Here is a 16,282-nt window from a genome sequence, read left to right on the forward strand (position 1 = left end):
TGTACACTTGTTGTTGTCGTTGTTGTTGTTCTGCATACAGTGTTCTGAAAATCTCAAAAATTATGTTTGTACTTGATGGATCTGAACTGTTCTTAGTGTGGAACATACAGAAAATTTTTGAAAAAATATGATGTGTAAAGCTATTGTTAGTTGTGATAAAACCAATTTTATTTCAGAATTTGGATGTTACATTTTTTTATATGTTTATACTTGTTTACTATTGCAAAAATATATTTTGTTCATATATTAAAAGTTATTCAGAATAATTATTTATTCATAATAAAATAACTTAATTGATATTTTGTCTCAATTCATACCCACCACAAATATTCCTTACATTAGGTAAACTAACTTTGAATTACACTTTGACAACATAAATTAACAAGTTGACTTATGTGCCAAAATGAAATATGTGACAGTCAATGGAAAGAGTATGAGGAACTTTGAATTACACTTTGACAACATAAATTAACAAGCTGACTTACGCGCCAAAATGAAATATATGACAGTCAGTGGAAAGAGTATGAGGACATGTAATTGAAACAAGGAAAGTTATTTACAAAATGTTTTGTTAGTCTGATATTTGCACTGATATGACATCATGAGTGCCAATTTTTTTAAAAAAAAAAAAAAAGAGCCAGAAAGTTACACCAATTATGTTTTGAGAGGTGTTTCATCAGCCTGTCTTTTCGAGTTATAGGCTTCATATGACTCTTTATTGTTCCCCCCTTCTCCGACCTGCGCTCTCTCTCTCTCTCTCTCTCTCTCACACACACACACACACACACACACACACACACACACTGCTCCCCGTCCCCTGTTGTGTGTGTTGTATCCTCTGTTTAGTGAAGTCTTTGGTCATAGTGTCGTAAGGAAACTGATTCTTTTAATTTCTCATAATTTGAGCACAGCTGCAAATAGACATTTATGTAATGTAACAAGATAATGAAGCAGTAACATAGGTAAAGAAAATATTACAATAAAAAATACAATTGGCAGTGGTTGTAATTTTTTTATTTAAGCAATATTCATAGACATACGAGAAATTTAGAATTAACTTTCAGATGCGTATTGCAATAGCTTCCTCTGGATAAGAGAGAGAAATTACAGGAGCATCAAAAGTTCATCTGTTTGAAGCCATCTCTGTTCCTTATTTCATAAATAAAGAAAATAGTCACCGACTTTTTAATTGTGTAGATGTAGCCAATAGATCATTTGTGATCTTTTCCTTCCAAATAAGAAAGTTATAAATATTTTTCTGATATTTTGTATGAGCTACCATTATTTTGCTAACCACAGGCAATGTAATATATTTCTTTGAATGTTCTGCTTAACATAATGTTGTAATGATTGGTTCTTCTCATTTAGCAGCATTAATGGATAATCCACAACTGCTGATTGCAGAAGAAGAAAAAATTATAATTGAAGAAACAGAAGGAAACCAGACAATTGTGGAGGAAAAGTGAGTGTAACTTATTAGTCCAATAATATTGCTAAGAATAGTATTTCATTTGTTGTTTCAGTAAGTTTTATCTGAAAACACAGTATCAAGAGGTTTAATAAATGCTTTTCTTTTCACAACTGATAACAAAATTAATTTAAAGTAAGGATTATGACACTGTAAATTGTGTATTTCTCAGATATTTTATGGATATTTTCCGGTGTTTAGCTTGCAGAGTATCTGGTTTCACATGCATTTATTTGTCTACAAGAAATTAGAAGAAAGAAATACTCTTGGGTGGTACAAAATGAGTCCAGCTGTGTAAGAACAATCAGGACTTAGTTGCCAGTAAAAATTGCAGCACCCTAAGATCTTTGGACTAAGAACATGGAACTAATTATTAAATTAATCATCACATACTGTATATGACATTTTCTTTGTGGTACTAATATTTTTACGTGATAAAATTAAGCTAAAAGACCCTCTATATGCTGTACAACCAGTCATAAAATGCTATGCATATTAATTACCAAACTATATTCATGTGATGCCTTAATTCATTGAAAGTGACTGGTGGCAACTCCAACCATACATGTGTTCATTTGATAAAATATTGGATGAATAATGATGTCAAAGAATGGGTGACACCTGTAATTTGGAACAGATTGCAAATATTGTGGCTGGCTTGGGGCTTGAAAGTATTCTGTCAGAGTTTTGCAACATGTGCCATTTCATGTATGATGTATTCCCATGTTGTTCAGCAATGAGCAGTTCATTAGTGCATATCAAGTACAGTTGCAAATGTGTTCAGTGTCAATATAGAAAATGATACCAGCCTTAGGGTCTATATGATAGTGCCAACTGAACACATCATTACCACAACTTGATTGGAGACAAACAGACTTATCAAGATTAAATATTTTGACTATCCATTATTGGAAAATTTAACCTTTTGCCAGTCAGCCTTCCAGGGATAGGTGTGCCAGTGATTGATGGCTGTGATATTTTCAGTAATGGCCAACAAGCAAACAAGCCAATTCTAGAAGGTTGTGTTGTGCTCAGTTTATAGAAATACCTGTACACTTTTTCAGCCATGTGAGCAGAACCCTATGGTATGCTGTAAATGTTCCCAGACCCTCAACTGGCCAACAACATGCTAGCTGTGGTGTAATATCATTAGCGAACTGAGGATTTCGTTCTGAGTGCATCTGCATCTATACTGTACAAGTGAGTGGTGAAGGGTTCTTCTGGTACCACTGTATTTTTCTCCCTTTCCTACCCATCTCCTCCTGGGAGATACACTCTTAAAATTTCAACAGGAAATGTCTTCATGATGCACAATGCACCTATTATAACACCTGCCACTATAGTTTGTAGTGTACCTCTGTACAGCTACTCAAGTGCCAATAATCTTACAACATTTGAAGCTTGTCTGTTTATTATTGAGCATTATCTGGGCTAATGTATGGTGTGACTCAAGCACACTAAACTCTCATTTATCTGGCTCTCAGTAGTCCACCGACAACCAGTCTCAAGTCATCGAAGCAGAAATGACACATTCAATAATGAATGCTCATGTGCAACAATGTTGTTGCTCAATTACAATGTTAAACAATATTATACATGTTTGAAATTGTTGCAGTTAAGTATCATTGTTTCTAGAAGGAAACATGTTAACTAGACCTCAAGCAGAAAATTGAAATTAGATATAAGCTGAACGGAGGTTCTTTGCAGAAAGCCAATGCTGCTGAGTACAGTGCTGGACAAGCAACTAGTTATGACCAAACTTCAACAGACAAAGAGATAATCAAAAGCGGACAGGAAAGTTATGAGGAAAGTGATGATGAAAAGGACACATGAAGATATCTCACACTGCTGGTTCTGAATCTGCAGACATCTTCCTGGAGTGCATTATGCAACACTCAGAAACATGCAGTACCAATGTAATGCTGATAAAGCATACTGCCTTCGCTTATCATCTTTGTGATGACTAGAAATTTGGGACATGTTTCATAGTGAGTGATACTGTCACATATGTACTGGTAGACACTCAAGAACTGAGTTTTCTATGAAAATGAATATATCTTTGGATTTAATAAAGTGCAATCACTTTGTGTTTACACTAAATTTAAGACACTGTCAATAATCTGGCATTTCCACTAATCCGGCACCCATATGTGCAAGGAATGGCCAGATTAGCAAGAGTCTATTGTAGTTCTTTGCAGTCTGGAAGTTCACATACCGTTCCCAAGTGCTGGCTGTTCAGTAATATGATATCATAAAAATTAAAGTTTCTGTGACCTCCCGTACTGCCATCATCAGATATCAACACAGTCCGGCTGTATAAAATATGAAAGTACTCCCTTGGGTCATAACGACAAAACTTCATAATATGTCCGTGTGGTTACCACTTCCTCTGATAGGATATAAGCAGGTGTAATGCAATTTTCTATTCCTTGCACAGGTAGGATCCACTGTCTCAACTGTTAAATTTTCTGCAATGTGAGTATGTATTAGTATATAAGGAAGTAAGATTGAGATTTAATGCTCTCCTTGCACAGGTAGGATCCACTGTCTCAACTGTTAAATTTTCTGCAATGTGAGTCTGTATTAGTATAAAAGGAAGTAAGATTGAGATTAAATGCACTGTTGATGGCAAGGTCATCAGTGATGCAGTTGAAACCCAGATTGGGAGGGAGAATGGGGATGGAAACCTGCCATGTGCTTTTAAAAGCAACCATTCTACCAATCAGCTAGCTTTGATTTAGCTAAGTTATTTGTCTGTTGGTTCAAGTATGTAGAATGCCAGGCTTCCTAATTGAACAATGGCATCACCATTTGAAGATTTCTCTGTTAGGTAATAATACAGGGTGTACATAAAGTCCGGGAACACTTTCAGTTATTTATTGCGCAAGAACTAAACATTGTACAGATGTCATACCTATTGCATTTTGAAGAGAAACTCTGAAAGTTTTTTTTTTTTTTTACAGACATTTGATATGTGAACCATGAGTGACCCGGCAGACGTCAGTATGGTAATTGAATTCTTGCCATACCCGTCCCAGCATGGCATTGTCGACTGTGGCAGTAACTTCCCTTATTCTCTCCCAGAGCTCTGCTACATCACGTGGTAAAGGCGGTATATACACCAGATCTTGAATGCGTCCCTACAGAAAAAAAGTCACACGGAGTGAGATCTGGTGATCGGGGAGGCCATTTCATGAAACAGCTGTCCCCGTTTGTAGCATGGCTGATCCACCGATACAGCAGCCCCATGTTCAGGTACCTATGAACTTCACAATGAAAATGGAGTGGAGCCCCATCCTGCTGAAAGGTAAATGGAGAGTCTGATTGCATTTGAGGCATCAGTCATTGCTGCGACATGTCCATGTGGGAATATTCAGTGACAGTGCTGTCGGCGAAGAAGGATGGCCTGTACAGTTTTCGACATGACAAGGCACAAAAAAACATTTACCTTTGGGGAATCACGCTCAAATTCAGTGCATTCGTGTGGACTTTGTACCCCAGATTCGACAATTATGCCTGTTCACTTTCCCCTTAGTGTGAAAAGTGGCTTGGTTGCTAAACATTAAACGATCAACAGTGCCATCCTCATCATTCAACTGCTGCAACTGCGAACAAAACTCAAAACTGTTGTCTTTGTCATAAGCATTGAGCTTCTGCATTAGCTCCAAATTGAGTGGTTTCATAGACAGCTTCTGTTGTAGGACTATCCACACTGTCATTGGAGCCATTTTGAGTTCGTGGGATGCACAATGTGCCATTTTCTTTGGACTCCTTATGAGCATCTCTCGTACGCACTCCACATTCACTTCACTCACACTGGGACGTCCGCTTCTCTTTGCCGGGCACAAGGAACCCATCATAATGAATTTGTTGTGCCAATGGTAAATGGCCTTACTTGTTGGTGGCTTCTTACCATACTTGGTTCTAAACATCTGTTGAACAGCTGCTTTTGTCGGTCTCCAACACACAGAAAGCTCGCTCCTCATCTGAACTCGCCATGTTTGCAGTTAGCGCTGACTGTCGTCAAATTACCAAACTACGCTGTGGCGGTATACATGGAAAAAAGACTTTCAAGGTTTCTCTTCAAAATGACATGCGTATGATATCTGTAAAATGTATAATTGAAGGTGTTCCCTGTACAATAAATAGTATGCCCCCTCAAAGTCTTGCATTTTTCATAAATGGCAATGTAGAACAATGTTAGCCTAAGTTGTGAATTGTGCATGTTCCTCTAACACAAAGTTAATGTGCGACTTTAAAATGACTTTTATGTACACATGTATGATCATAATTTAGTGTATTTATCACAATGATTGCAGTCAAAGCAACTTTTATATGTGACCTTTCATGCTTTCCCGACAGAGGTGTTGCAGATACACTTCTTGGGTTTGCCACTGGGTTGTTTTGTACAAATCGCACATTATTTCAACAATGGAACTGCTTAACATCTTCAGGTAGTGGTAGTTGCCGCTGTCACTGCTGCTAGGTGTGGTAGATGATAATCGTGTGACAGTGTTGAAATTCAGCAGGCCAGGAGCGGCCAATTCACGTGCCTGGGACAACGCTTGCAGTTGGAGGAAAGCGGCACTCCTAGTGCCCCCTGCTTTAAGCCGTAGAAAGGCCTTCTGTGCACGTGCTGTGGGCAATGGCTGTGCTGCCAGATGCTCCTGTGGTTAAAAACTGAATTAAATCTCATCAGTGCGTTGCGTCGAGCCATAAATAAAAATTTCTTGTTTTCCCTATTTTGATTTAATGGCAGTGTGCTTGATTCCAGGCAACACTTAATTGAAAATCTGCGTGACTGTTGGTGACACTGTCTGCTGTATGGATGTGTATGGCATCCTTAATAATACAGTCACAGAAAGATCATGGCGGGGATAAAATTTCAGTCTTTTCGTAAAACATATGATGCCCTTTGTTCAGGTAGTGCTCTGCTAGCGCTGATTTATCAGGTTGCCCCAGATGTGTATGACGAATGTTATTCAACGCAACATTCTTGTACTTGTCTGCCCAATATAAGATTTTCCACATTGCGTGGGACCTTAAACATGCCACATTCCCTAAGACCATGGTCATCTTTGACCAAGCACAATAAATTCCTCAGTTTTGCTAGTGGCCAAAAAACACACTTGATGTGCCTTTTTAGGGTTCTTTTTATTCTTGAAGACTTGCCACAAAAGTAGGGCAAGAACCCCGTTGAATGGGTGCCTCCTCGTCTTCATTAACGTCTGTTCTTTGAATTTGCTTTAAACAGAAAGCATGGCATATCTGTCTTATCGGAATTGCCATCCTGTTGGAATAGCATTCTTAGGCCTTGTAGCTCACCAAGTAGACTGTCGGCACCTAAGATTGCAGGTGCTATATGCACCAAAGAGTATAAGACACTATCACATTGTGCAGGGCAATGATAACTTGTGGCCTGCAACTACAGCTCCGTTTGAGTTGATTTGTGATAGACACTACATCCCATTGTACCATCGACATTTCTGCTGACCATGACATGGAGGAATGGTAAAATGCCATCCTTCTCCACTTTCACTGTGAACTATATATTGGAATAGAGCAAGCCACACCAAGAAAGTTTAACACCAGCTCAGCAGAAAGGAAATCTCTGTCAGACTTGAGAGCAGACAAAGACCTTGTAATTTTACCTGCCAACAAGGGGAATGTCAACATCCTTCTCTCATGAGCTGAATACAACAGCAAGGTTGTGGGCTGCTCGATGATCTTGCTTGTTGCGTGCGAACAGACGATTCAAGTGGCAAGATCCAGATCCAGAGAAAAACATTAGATCTTCTCAAGAAGACTTCTATTCCTTCTAAAGTCATTAAGAGACTACACCAACAAGCTGCAGTTTCCCCAAGACTGCAGGGCCTACCCAAGATACGTAAGGATGGGACTCCTCTTCTCCCAATAGTGATCAACGTTGGAGCTCCTATTTATTTTCTGGCCATACATCTTGCTACACTGTTCGGCCTTTCATAGCCAAGTGTGATCACCATATCTGCATAGCCAAGTGTGATCACCATATCTGGAATTTAGAGGACTTCATAGGGCACCCGAAGATGCATATGCTACAACTGTTGAATCTTTTAGTTAGTTTTAACATTGTATATTTATGAAAGTACCTCTATGGGACTCATTAGAGCTTATCAGCAGACAGTTTGAGAAAGGCATTGTGACAGCGTTTAGACATGTGCTTACCTCAACTTATTTCTTATTGAGTGATCTGTATTTTGAAGAAATGTATGGTGTCACCAAGGGAAGTCCTCTGTTTCCCATGGTGGTCAACTATTTAATGGAAGACTTTGAGGAAGAAGCACTGCAGTAGGCAAGTCTCAAACCTTTCAACTTCTGGTGATAAGTAGATGATACATTTGTGGTGTGGCCCCACAGAATAGAGACAGTGCCTGTGTTTCTCTGGCATCTGAACTTGCTCCATCCCAATACGCAGTTGGCAATAGAAGTGGAGAAGGATGGCATTTTACCATTCCTGGATGTCATGGTCAGAAAAAAAGTTGATGGTACCCTGGGACACAGTGTCTACTGCAAATCAACTTACACAGAGCTGTATTTGCAGCTCACAAGTTGTCATCACCTTGCATAACACAACAGTGTCTTACACTCTTTGGCACATAAATTACATGTGGTCTCAGATGAAGACAGTCTACTTGGTGAGCTACAATACCTAAGAACAGTATTACAACTGAATGGCTATTCTGATAGACAGATACACCATGCATTCCATTCTAAGCAAATTCAAAGCACAGATGTAAATGAATATGTGGAGGCACCCATTGGAACAGAGTTCTTCCCTATTTTGGTGGCACAGCTTCAAGAATAGAAAAAAGGCATGACATCAAGTGTGTTTTTCGGCCACCAGCAAAATAGAGGAATTTAGTGTGCTCGGTCAAACATGACTGGGGCCTTACTGAATGTGGCGTCTGTAGACAGATATGTGCAAGAATGTGGCATCGAATACCATCGTCATACATGCCTGGGGCAACCTGATAAATCATCGGCAGCATTGCCCAAACACAGGGCATCATATGTTTTACGAAAAGACTGAAATTTTATCCCCACCATGATATTTCTGCGACTGTGTTGCTAAGGATGCCATACCTATCTGTATGGCAGACAGTGTTACCAACAATGAGGCAGATTTTCAAGTAAGGGCCACCTGGAAGCCATTAAATCAAAACAGGGAAAACAAGAACTTTTGATTTATGGCTCAATGCAACGCACTGCTGAGATTTAATTCAGCTTTTAACCACAGGAGTGTCTGGTAGCACAGTCATTGCCTACAGTGCATGTGCAGAAGGCCTTTCTGCGGCTCCCAGCCTGATAAATTTGGACGCCCTGTGTGATTATCATCAGTTGTGCCTTGCGGCAGTGACAGCAGCAACTGTCACCACCTGAAGATGTCAAGCAGTTGCACTGATAAAATATTGCATGACTTATGCAATATGATCCAGCGGCAAAACCCGAGAAGTGCATCTTTTACATATTTTCATAAAAGTGAAAAATTATCAGTAGTAAAAGAGGAGAAGCCAAATAAGGAAGGCACAGAGAAACAGAAGATTTTTATGTAGTATAAACATTGTTTGGGGGCTACATACTTTCAAATTATATTCCTATTAAGTGTACTTGAGTTATTCTTCACACTTAGAGCTCTAAATTTATTTAAACTAGAATGCAGTGATAAAGCCTGAAAATGAACACTGAATTTCTTTCCATAATCCACAGTTCTCCTAACTAATTAATCTATATTGGGAATTTGCTGACTGCACAAAAGTCCTTATCTCCATGAATTCCTTTAGATAGGATTTTATGCATATTAGTTTGAGGGCTCCTATAGAAATATTACAGCGAGAAAATAGGCGGAGCCTGCCACTTTTTAGTGTTTTTGATGACTTTTGTGCTTACAATTAGTTTTAGGATCAAGCCAATCTTCAGAGGGGAACATACATTGCCCGTGAAAATTAGTTTTTTCATAAATGGAATATGTTGTTCCAGCAAAATAACACATAAGTCCGTACATACATTTATCTTAGAAACAGACAGATAAATTATTTATTAGATAATATTATGACTACTTACTGTCTTAAACATATTGATACAAAAGTTGAGATGTATATAATTTCAAACCTGAAGTCGTTAAAACAGTGCTTTCATATATGGTGTTCTCCTAGTTTTTGTGCCTTGTATTAGATACATCTGGTGTGCAGGAAGTTTCAGGAATTGCTAAGCAAACCAAGAACTTGGCTTCACCATCTGTACTGCCCTTTAATGGAAACTGTATTTTGGTAAAGGCCTATACGATTCACATGCATTATTGTAAATCAGCATCATCTGCCACTTAGCACACTCTTCAGGGTAAAGATCTTCTCAAAACTTTCCCATGTGTTATGATCTTCAACTATACACATCCATGTAGCTGCAGCATGTTTTCTAATGTCATGTACCCACCTTCCATTAGTCTCCATCTATTCCAGTCTCTTGAAAGCCAGCAAAGAACTTGTTTGGTTCATCTACCATCCATTCACTTGGCTACCCATTTAACACTGTCACCTGAACCATTTGTTTGTTTTCCTATCTCTTCTGGTAAGTCTCAATGTGCAAGTCTTCTATTCTCACTTACCATTACAAAAGTTTTAGAATGTTTTTTACATTAAAAGTACATGTCTCACTACCATAAATTAAAACTGGCAATAAAACTGTATGCAAAGGAAAGCTTAGACAAATTATTAGAATCATTTTTTCCAAAAACTCTTGTTAGGACCCGTTTGTTATCCGTATTAGTAAGATTATTATTGCAGTATTGTATTTCATTCATTATATTTCATAGTTCAAATGAATAATTATGAGTATTTGCAATATCCTTAAGTACAGAGTCTTTTCAGATGATGAGATAAAAGAAATTATTCATGTAGTGAAGGGAGACAAAAATTTAATAGTCATGGGTGACTGGAATTCGTCAGTAGGAAAAGGGAGAGAAGGAAACATAGTGGGTGAATATGGATTGGGGGAGAGAAATGAAAGAGGAAGCCATCTGGTAGAATTTTGCACAGAGCATAACTTAATCATAGCTAACACTTGGTTCAAGAATCATAAAAGAAGGTTATATACATGGAAGAATCCTGGAGATACTAGAAGGTATAAGATAGATTATATAATGGTAAGACAGAGATTTAGGAACCAGGTTTTAAATTGTAGGACATTTCCAGGGGCAGATGTGGACTCTGACCACAATCTATTGGTTATGAACTGTAGATTAAAACTGAAGAAACTGCAAAAAGGTGGGAATTTAAGGAGATGGGACCTGGATAAACTGAAAGAACCAGAGGTTGTACAGAGTTTCAGGGAGAGCATAAGGGAACAATTGACAAGAATGGGGGAGGGGGGGGGGGGGGGGGGAAGAAATACAGTAGAAGAAGAATGGGTAGCTATGAGGGATGAAGTAGTGAAGGTAGCAGAGAATCAAGTAGGTAAAAAGACGAGGGCTAGTAGAAACCCTTGGGTAAGAGAAGAAATATTGAATTTAATTGATGAAAGGAGAAAATATAAAAATGCAGTAAATGAAGCAGGCAAAAGGGAATACAAACGTCTCAAAAATGAGATTCACAGGAAGTGCAAAATGGCTAAGCAGGGATGGCTAGAGGTCAAATGTAAGAATGTAGAGGCTTATCTCACTAGGGGTAAGATAGATACTGCCTACAGGAAAATTAAAGAGACCTTTGGAGAAAGGAGAACCACTTGCACGAATATCAAGAGCTTTGATGGAAACCCAGTTCTAAGCAAAGAAGGGAAAGCAGAAAGGTGGAAGGAGTATATAGAGGGTCTATACAAGGGCGATGTACTTGAGGACAATATTATGGAAATGGGAGATATCATACTGCGTGAAGAGTTTGACAGAGCACTGAAAGACCTGAGTCGAAACAAGGCTCCGGGAGTAGACAACATTCCATTGGAACTACTGACGGCCTTGGGAGAGCCAGTCCTGACAAAACTCTGGTGAGCAAGATGTATGAGACAGGCGAAATACCCTCAGACTTCAAGAAGAATATAATAATTCCAATCTCAAAGAAATCAGGTGTTGACAGATGTGAAAATTACCGAACTATCAGTTTAATAAGTCACAGCTGCAAAATACTAACGCGAATTCTTTACAGACGAATGGAAAAACTGGTAGAAGCCAACCTCGGCGAAGATAGAGAAAGCTTTTGACAATGTTGACTGGAATACTCTCTTTCAAATTGTAAAGGTGGCAGGGGTAAAATACAGGGAGCGAAAGGCTATTTACAATTTGTACAGAAACCAGATGGCAGTTATAAGAGTTGAGGGGCATGAAAGGGAAGCAGCGGTTGGGAAGGGAGTGAGACAGGGTTGTAGCCTGTCCCCGATGTTATTCAATCTGTATATTGAACAAGCAGTAAAGGAAACAAAAGAAAAATCGGAGTAGGTATTAAAGTCCATGGAGAAGAAATAAAAACGTTGAGGTTCACCGATGACATTGTAATTCTGTCAGAGACAGCAAAGGTCTTGGAAGAGCAGTTGAACGGAATGGACAGTGTCTTGAAAGGAGGATATAAGATGAACATCAACAAAAGCAAAACGAGGATAATGGAATATAGTCGAATTAAGTCGGGTGATGCTGAGGGAATTAGATTAGGAAATGAGACAATTAAAGTAGTAAAGGCGTTTTGCTATTTGGGGAGCAAAATAACTGATGATGGTGAAGGTAGAGAGGATATAAAATGTAGACTGGCAATGGCAAGAAAAGCTTTTCTGAAGAAGAGAAATTTGTTAACATCGAGTCTAGATTTAAATGTCAGGAAGTCATTTCTGAAAGTATTTGTATGGAGTGTAGCCATGTATGGAGTGAAACATGGACGATAAATAGTTTGGACAAGAAGAGAATAGAAGCTTTCGAAATGTGGTGCTACAGAAGAATGCTGAAGATTAGGTGGGTAGATCACATAACTAATGAGGAGGTATTGAATAGAATTGGGGAGAAGAGGAGTTTGTGGCACAACTTGACTAGAAGAAGGGATAGGTCGGTAGGACATGTTCTGAGGCATCAAGGGATCACAAATTTAGCATTGGAGGGCACCGTGGAGGGTAAAAATCATAGAGGGAGACCAAGAGATGAATACACTAAGCAGATTCAGAAGGATGTAGGTTGCAGTAAGTACTGGGAGATGAAGAGGCTTGCACAGGATAGAGTAGCATCAAACCAGTCTCAGGACTGAAGACAACAACAACACAGAGTCTTTTACGATCAAAAGCAACTATTAAGTGCTTAGTAAAACAAAATGACTTACACAGACAGCTTCAGTAGAGATGTATCACGTTATTGAATTGTGGCTCTCATGTGTATTTGTACTTACAAATGCCTTGATTTTATAATTTGTAGCTTTAAATGCTCTGCAGTTCATTGTTACAATTTTTAAAAAATCTATCATTACACTACTTATATTTACAGGAGCTTGGTTGACACTGTTTACGCCCTTAAAGATCAGGTGAAAGATCTTCAGGCTGATATTGCTAGAATTTCGGCAAGACTTGAAGAGGAATCCAAAGCTAGGGCTACCTTTCAAAAATTAGTATGTTCCAACTTGCTGTCTGCTGGTTTGAAGTGGGAAGAAAGCTGACTTTTTCTTACTTAATGGACTTCATGCAGAGATATGCAGTTTGTGTTTATGTGTGCAAATTTTTATGAATGAATACCCAGTGATTTGTATTTTGTATTATCATTTTCAATAAACAAGACTATAAAAAGAGAGACTAAGAGTTTGTTTGTAAGCATTGTCATTCTGAAATTCTGTATGTGCAATGTCAGCATTTGTAGCTTATTTATTACAGACAACATCGTAACTACTCGCAATTTCATTTTTGTCAACAATTAAAAGAACTTTCAATTCGTATATTGGAGAAGCTCATGTGACACTACATATAAGGCTTAGTAAAATGTCCCTCCCATTGGTACAGTAAATTTAAATTATGTCATACAAAATACCATTTAGGCTTCAACCAAGTTATTGTGCCCAACTGTGGTGCAAAATTATTTACCTTTATGCCTTAACTACAAATGTGGCTGCTCAATAATTTCTTCTGAAATGTAATTAATTCAGTTTGGGTACAAAACCCTTATCCAATGTAAAAAGAAACAATATGTTTCAAAAACTTTTTTTGTAATTCCTCTTGCAGGGTTGGTTGTAGATTATCCAGAACATTTCAGTAATAGTGGCCATTCATTGTGGACCTTTGCTGAATAAAACTGACATAAATGTAGTGAGGTTATTCCCCTGTTTCAAAGATAAAAACTTTAATCACTTTTGTACTAGACTTCCTTCAAGTAACAGACAGATTCTACTGAAAGCTGCTTGTGGTGTAGCAGCTGCATATAAATTGCAATAGTTTAAAATAAAAATGCCTTTTCTATACTTTTAAACTGATGCAACTGATTCCACTACATTGGTTGTCATTTGATTTCTGTGTTGTGAGGGTGCTCTATGTTTCATCAGTTTCAGAACTCGAATTACTCACGTATAAAAGAGACAACATTACATATGATGTAAACATATGGTGCAGTGGTAAGATACTGGACATGCAGTTGGTGGTTCAAATCCTCATCCAGATTTAGGTTTTCATGTGGACGCTCTGTTACGGGGAAATCGAATGGTCTATTTACTCTTCCTTTATTTCCTTCTTGTTCATCAGTCTTCTTACTTGTTTGATTTGTGTCACCAAGATTTCTTCTCCAGTACCTGTATCCTCATCTCAGAAAAGTAACTTAGTTTTTTTTTTCATTAAAATAATGAAATTATAAGATGTAAGCAATATGCAAAATTATGGGAAGGTAATACTCACTTGTAGCTCATAGATGTGACACACACAGTGACATCCATTAAATGCCTATTCACATAAGCTAATTTCTTCCCTGCCTGCAGAATGTCGGTAGAAGAATTTAGTTTAGTTTCTATTAGCAGATTTGTATTTTACAAATACAAAACAAACTCACTTTAAAGGAACATAGTTCCCATCAAGCAAAGAAAGAAAGAAATTAAGTAACTGCAAAATTCATAAAAGCTATAGCAAATTTAATGCTTCTTTAACTGTAATATTGGTATTAACAACAAGAGTAATAATATATAGCATTAAATCGATGAGTTTTATCATACTGTCTCTGGAACAGGTGAATTTTTATAATTCTTTTTTATTTTTACCACTAACATGATCACGTGTCCATGACTCGACAGTATCACGGATTTTACTAATATCTGCAGGATATGTTCTGCAGCAGCCTCCTATATACTGAACACCCAAATCAAGCCATTCGTGGACATAGGATTCAATGGGTTTGCAGCTGTCTCCAGAATGCCACCTGTAGTACAAGAGCATAACTTAACACACTACAAAATCTTAAGCACAAGTGAAAAAGTAATGTTACATAAACTAAACTATATACTAAAACAAAAAGGAGTCAAGGGGAAGGGGAGATGTTAAAATGTTAGGTAGCAGACAAATGACAACAGAATTTAGGGCTTTGTACACCTTTGTACTTAGCTGAGATGTCCTTGTCATAACCTAAGAACACAAAGAAGTTAAAAGTGACTATATGCCAAGCCCAATCGATGGAAGGAAAAAGAGCTAAAAATAAAGACTTCCCCTTGGAGAAAGGTCCACAAAATACACAGTAGAGACATCAGAAGTCCCTAACCAAAGATTAAATGTCATTCGCCATATTGCAATGATGGATCAAAAGTAAAATGTGATTGACAGCCCATGTGTCATTCGCTAAAAATGGCTGATAAGTCATATGACAAACATACACTCAAACATCAGTGGTTAAAAAAAAGAGCAGTGGGTCAGAAAATGATGAACTGTGGAAGGTTGGTGATAATGAGCACAAAGTGGTGGGGAATTGCCACATAACAAACAGCCATGGTTAAAAAGACAGTGTCCAATACACAACATAGCTAAAATTATCTTCTCATGACTAGAGGGCCGAGAAGAGGTTGGCCAAGCCATTGGGAGAGGTTTAATTTCTCTGAGCTTGTTCCCGTGAAGGCAAGACCAGTGGTGATGCCAAAGTGACACCGTCCCGCAGACAGCCGGCAACTTGGAGATCACCCGAAGGAATTGAAGAGCTAGCAGGCTGAGGTAGGAGGACTGCAGCCTTGGCAGCAGTGTCATTTCTTAACAGACCAATGTGACCAGGAACCCACATGAACAGCACAGTGGCTCCTGCTACAGTCAACAAGTGTAACCTTTCTTGGACCTGTTCTACTAAGGAATGGACTGTGTACCAGCACACAGAGGCTCTGAAGGGCACTGAGAGAATTGGAGAAAATGACAATTAAAAAGCCTTTGTCATTGGGTGTACGGGGTGGCCTGATATAGGACAAAGAGCTCTGCTGTAAAAATCGAGCAGTGTTCTGGAAGCTGACACCAAAAACAACCAGTGCCAATGACGAAGGCACACCCTACAATGTGGTCAATCATAGCGGTAGGAACCTCGTGTACACTGATGGCTCTAAGTTGCATGCGAAGGTCAAGAAACTTACATTAATAGATTGAATCCAGAGTAGTGTCCTTCGGAAGTGAATGAAATTCAAGATGAACATGGACTGCCACACAAAGCGAAGGTTAGGAATGTGGCAGGGTGCATGAAGTTAAGCAACCAGAGTGGCAGCCAAAAGCAAGCTTTGGGAGAGCAGAAATGATGGGCACGCCCATACCGGCAGTCAAGGGAGTTATCGGAAAATGTGGTATAGAATGGGTGGCTGGGAACGGAAGACAAATGGCATC

At 38.5% G+C, this 16,282-nt stretch overlaps 2 protein-coding genes across 16 annotated transcripts in view; one reads left to right on the top strand and one right to left on the bottom strand.

Annotated features, from left to right (window-relative positions):
• The window catches only part of LOC126457370 (rho guanine nucleotide exchange factor 7), a 127,136-nt gene extending 113,881 nt beyond the window's left edge, over positions 1–13,255 (top strand). For 6 of the 7 annotated variants that reach the window (XM_050093616.1, XM_050093614.1, XM_050093621.1 and 3 more), the window contains 2 exons: positions 1,369–1,462; positions 12,954–13,255. In XM_050093616.1, the coding sequence (XP_049949573.1) occupies positions 1,369–1,462; positions 12,954–13,122 (263 nt within the window). In that variant the 3' untranslated portion in view covers positions 13,123–13,255. The remainder of the gene's footprint in view (positions 1–1,368; positions 1,463–12,953) is intronic. The other variant, XM_050093620.1, reaches the window with a different exon arrangement.
• Positions 13,256–14,550: 1,295 nt separating this feature from the next.
• The window catches only part of LOC126455599 (uncharacterized), a 148,074-nt gene continuing 146,342 nt past the window's right edge, over positions 14,551–16,282 (bottom strand). For 8 of the 9 annotated variants that reach the window (XM_050091358.1, XM_050091355.1, XM_050091354.1 and 5 more), the window contains one exon: positions 14,551–14,855. In XM_050091358.1, coding sequence (XP_049947315.1) covers positions 14,675–14,855 — 181 coding nt within the window. In that variant the 3' untranslated portion in view covers positions 14,551–14,674. The remainder of the gene's footprint in view (positions 14,856–16,282) is intronic. The other variant, XM_050091360.1, reaches the window with a different exon arrangement.

This window comes from Schistocerca serialis, chromosome 2, assembly GCF_023864345.2.
Source record: "Schistocerca serialis cubense isolate TAMUIC-IGC-003099 chromosome 2, iqSchSeri2.2, whole genome shotgun sequence".
NCBI classification, from domain to species: domain Eukaryota; kingdom Metazoa; phylum Arthropoda; class Insecta; order Orthoptera; family Acrididae; genus Schistocerca; species Schistocerca serialis.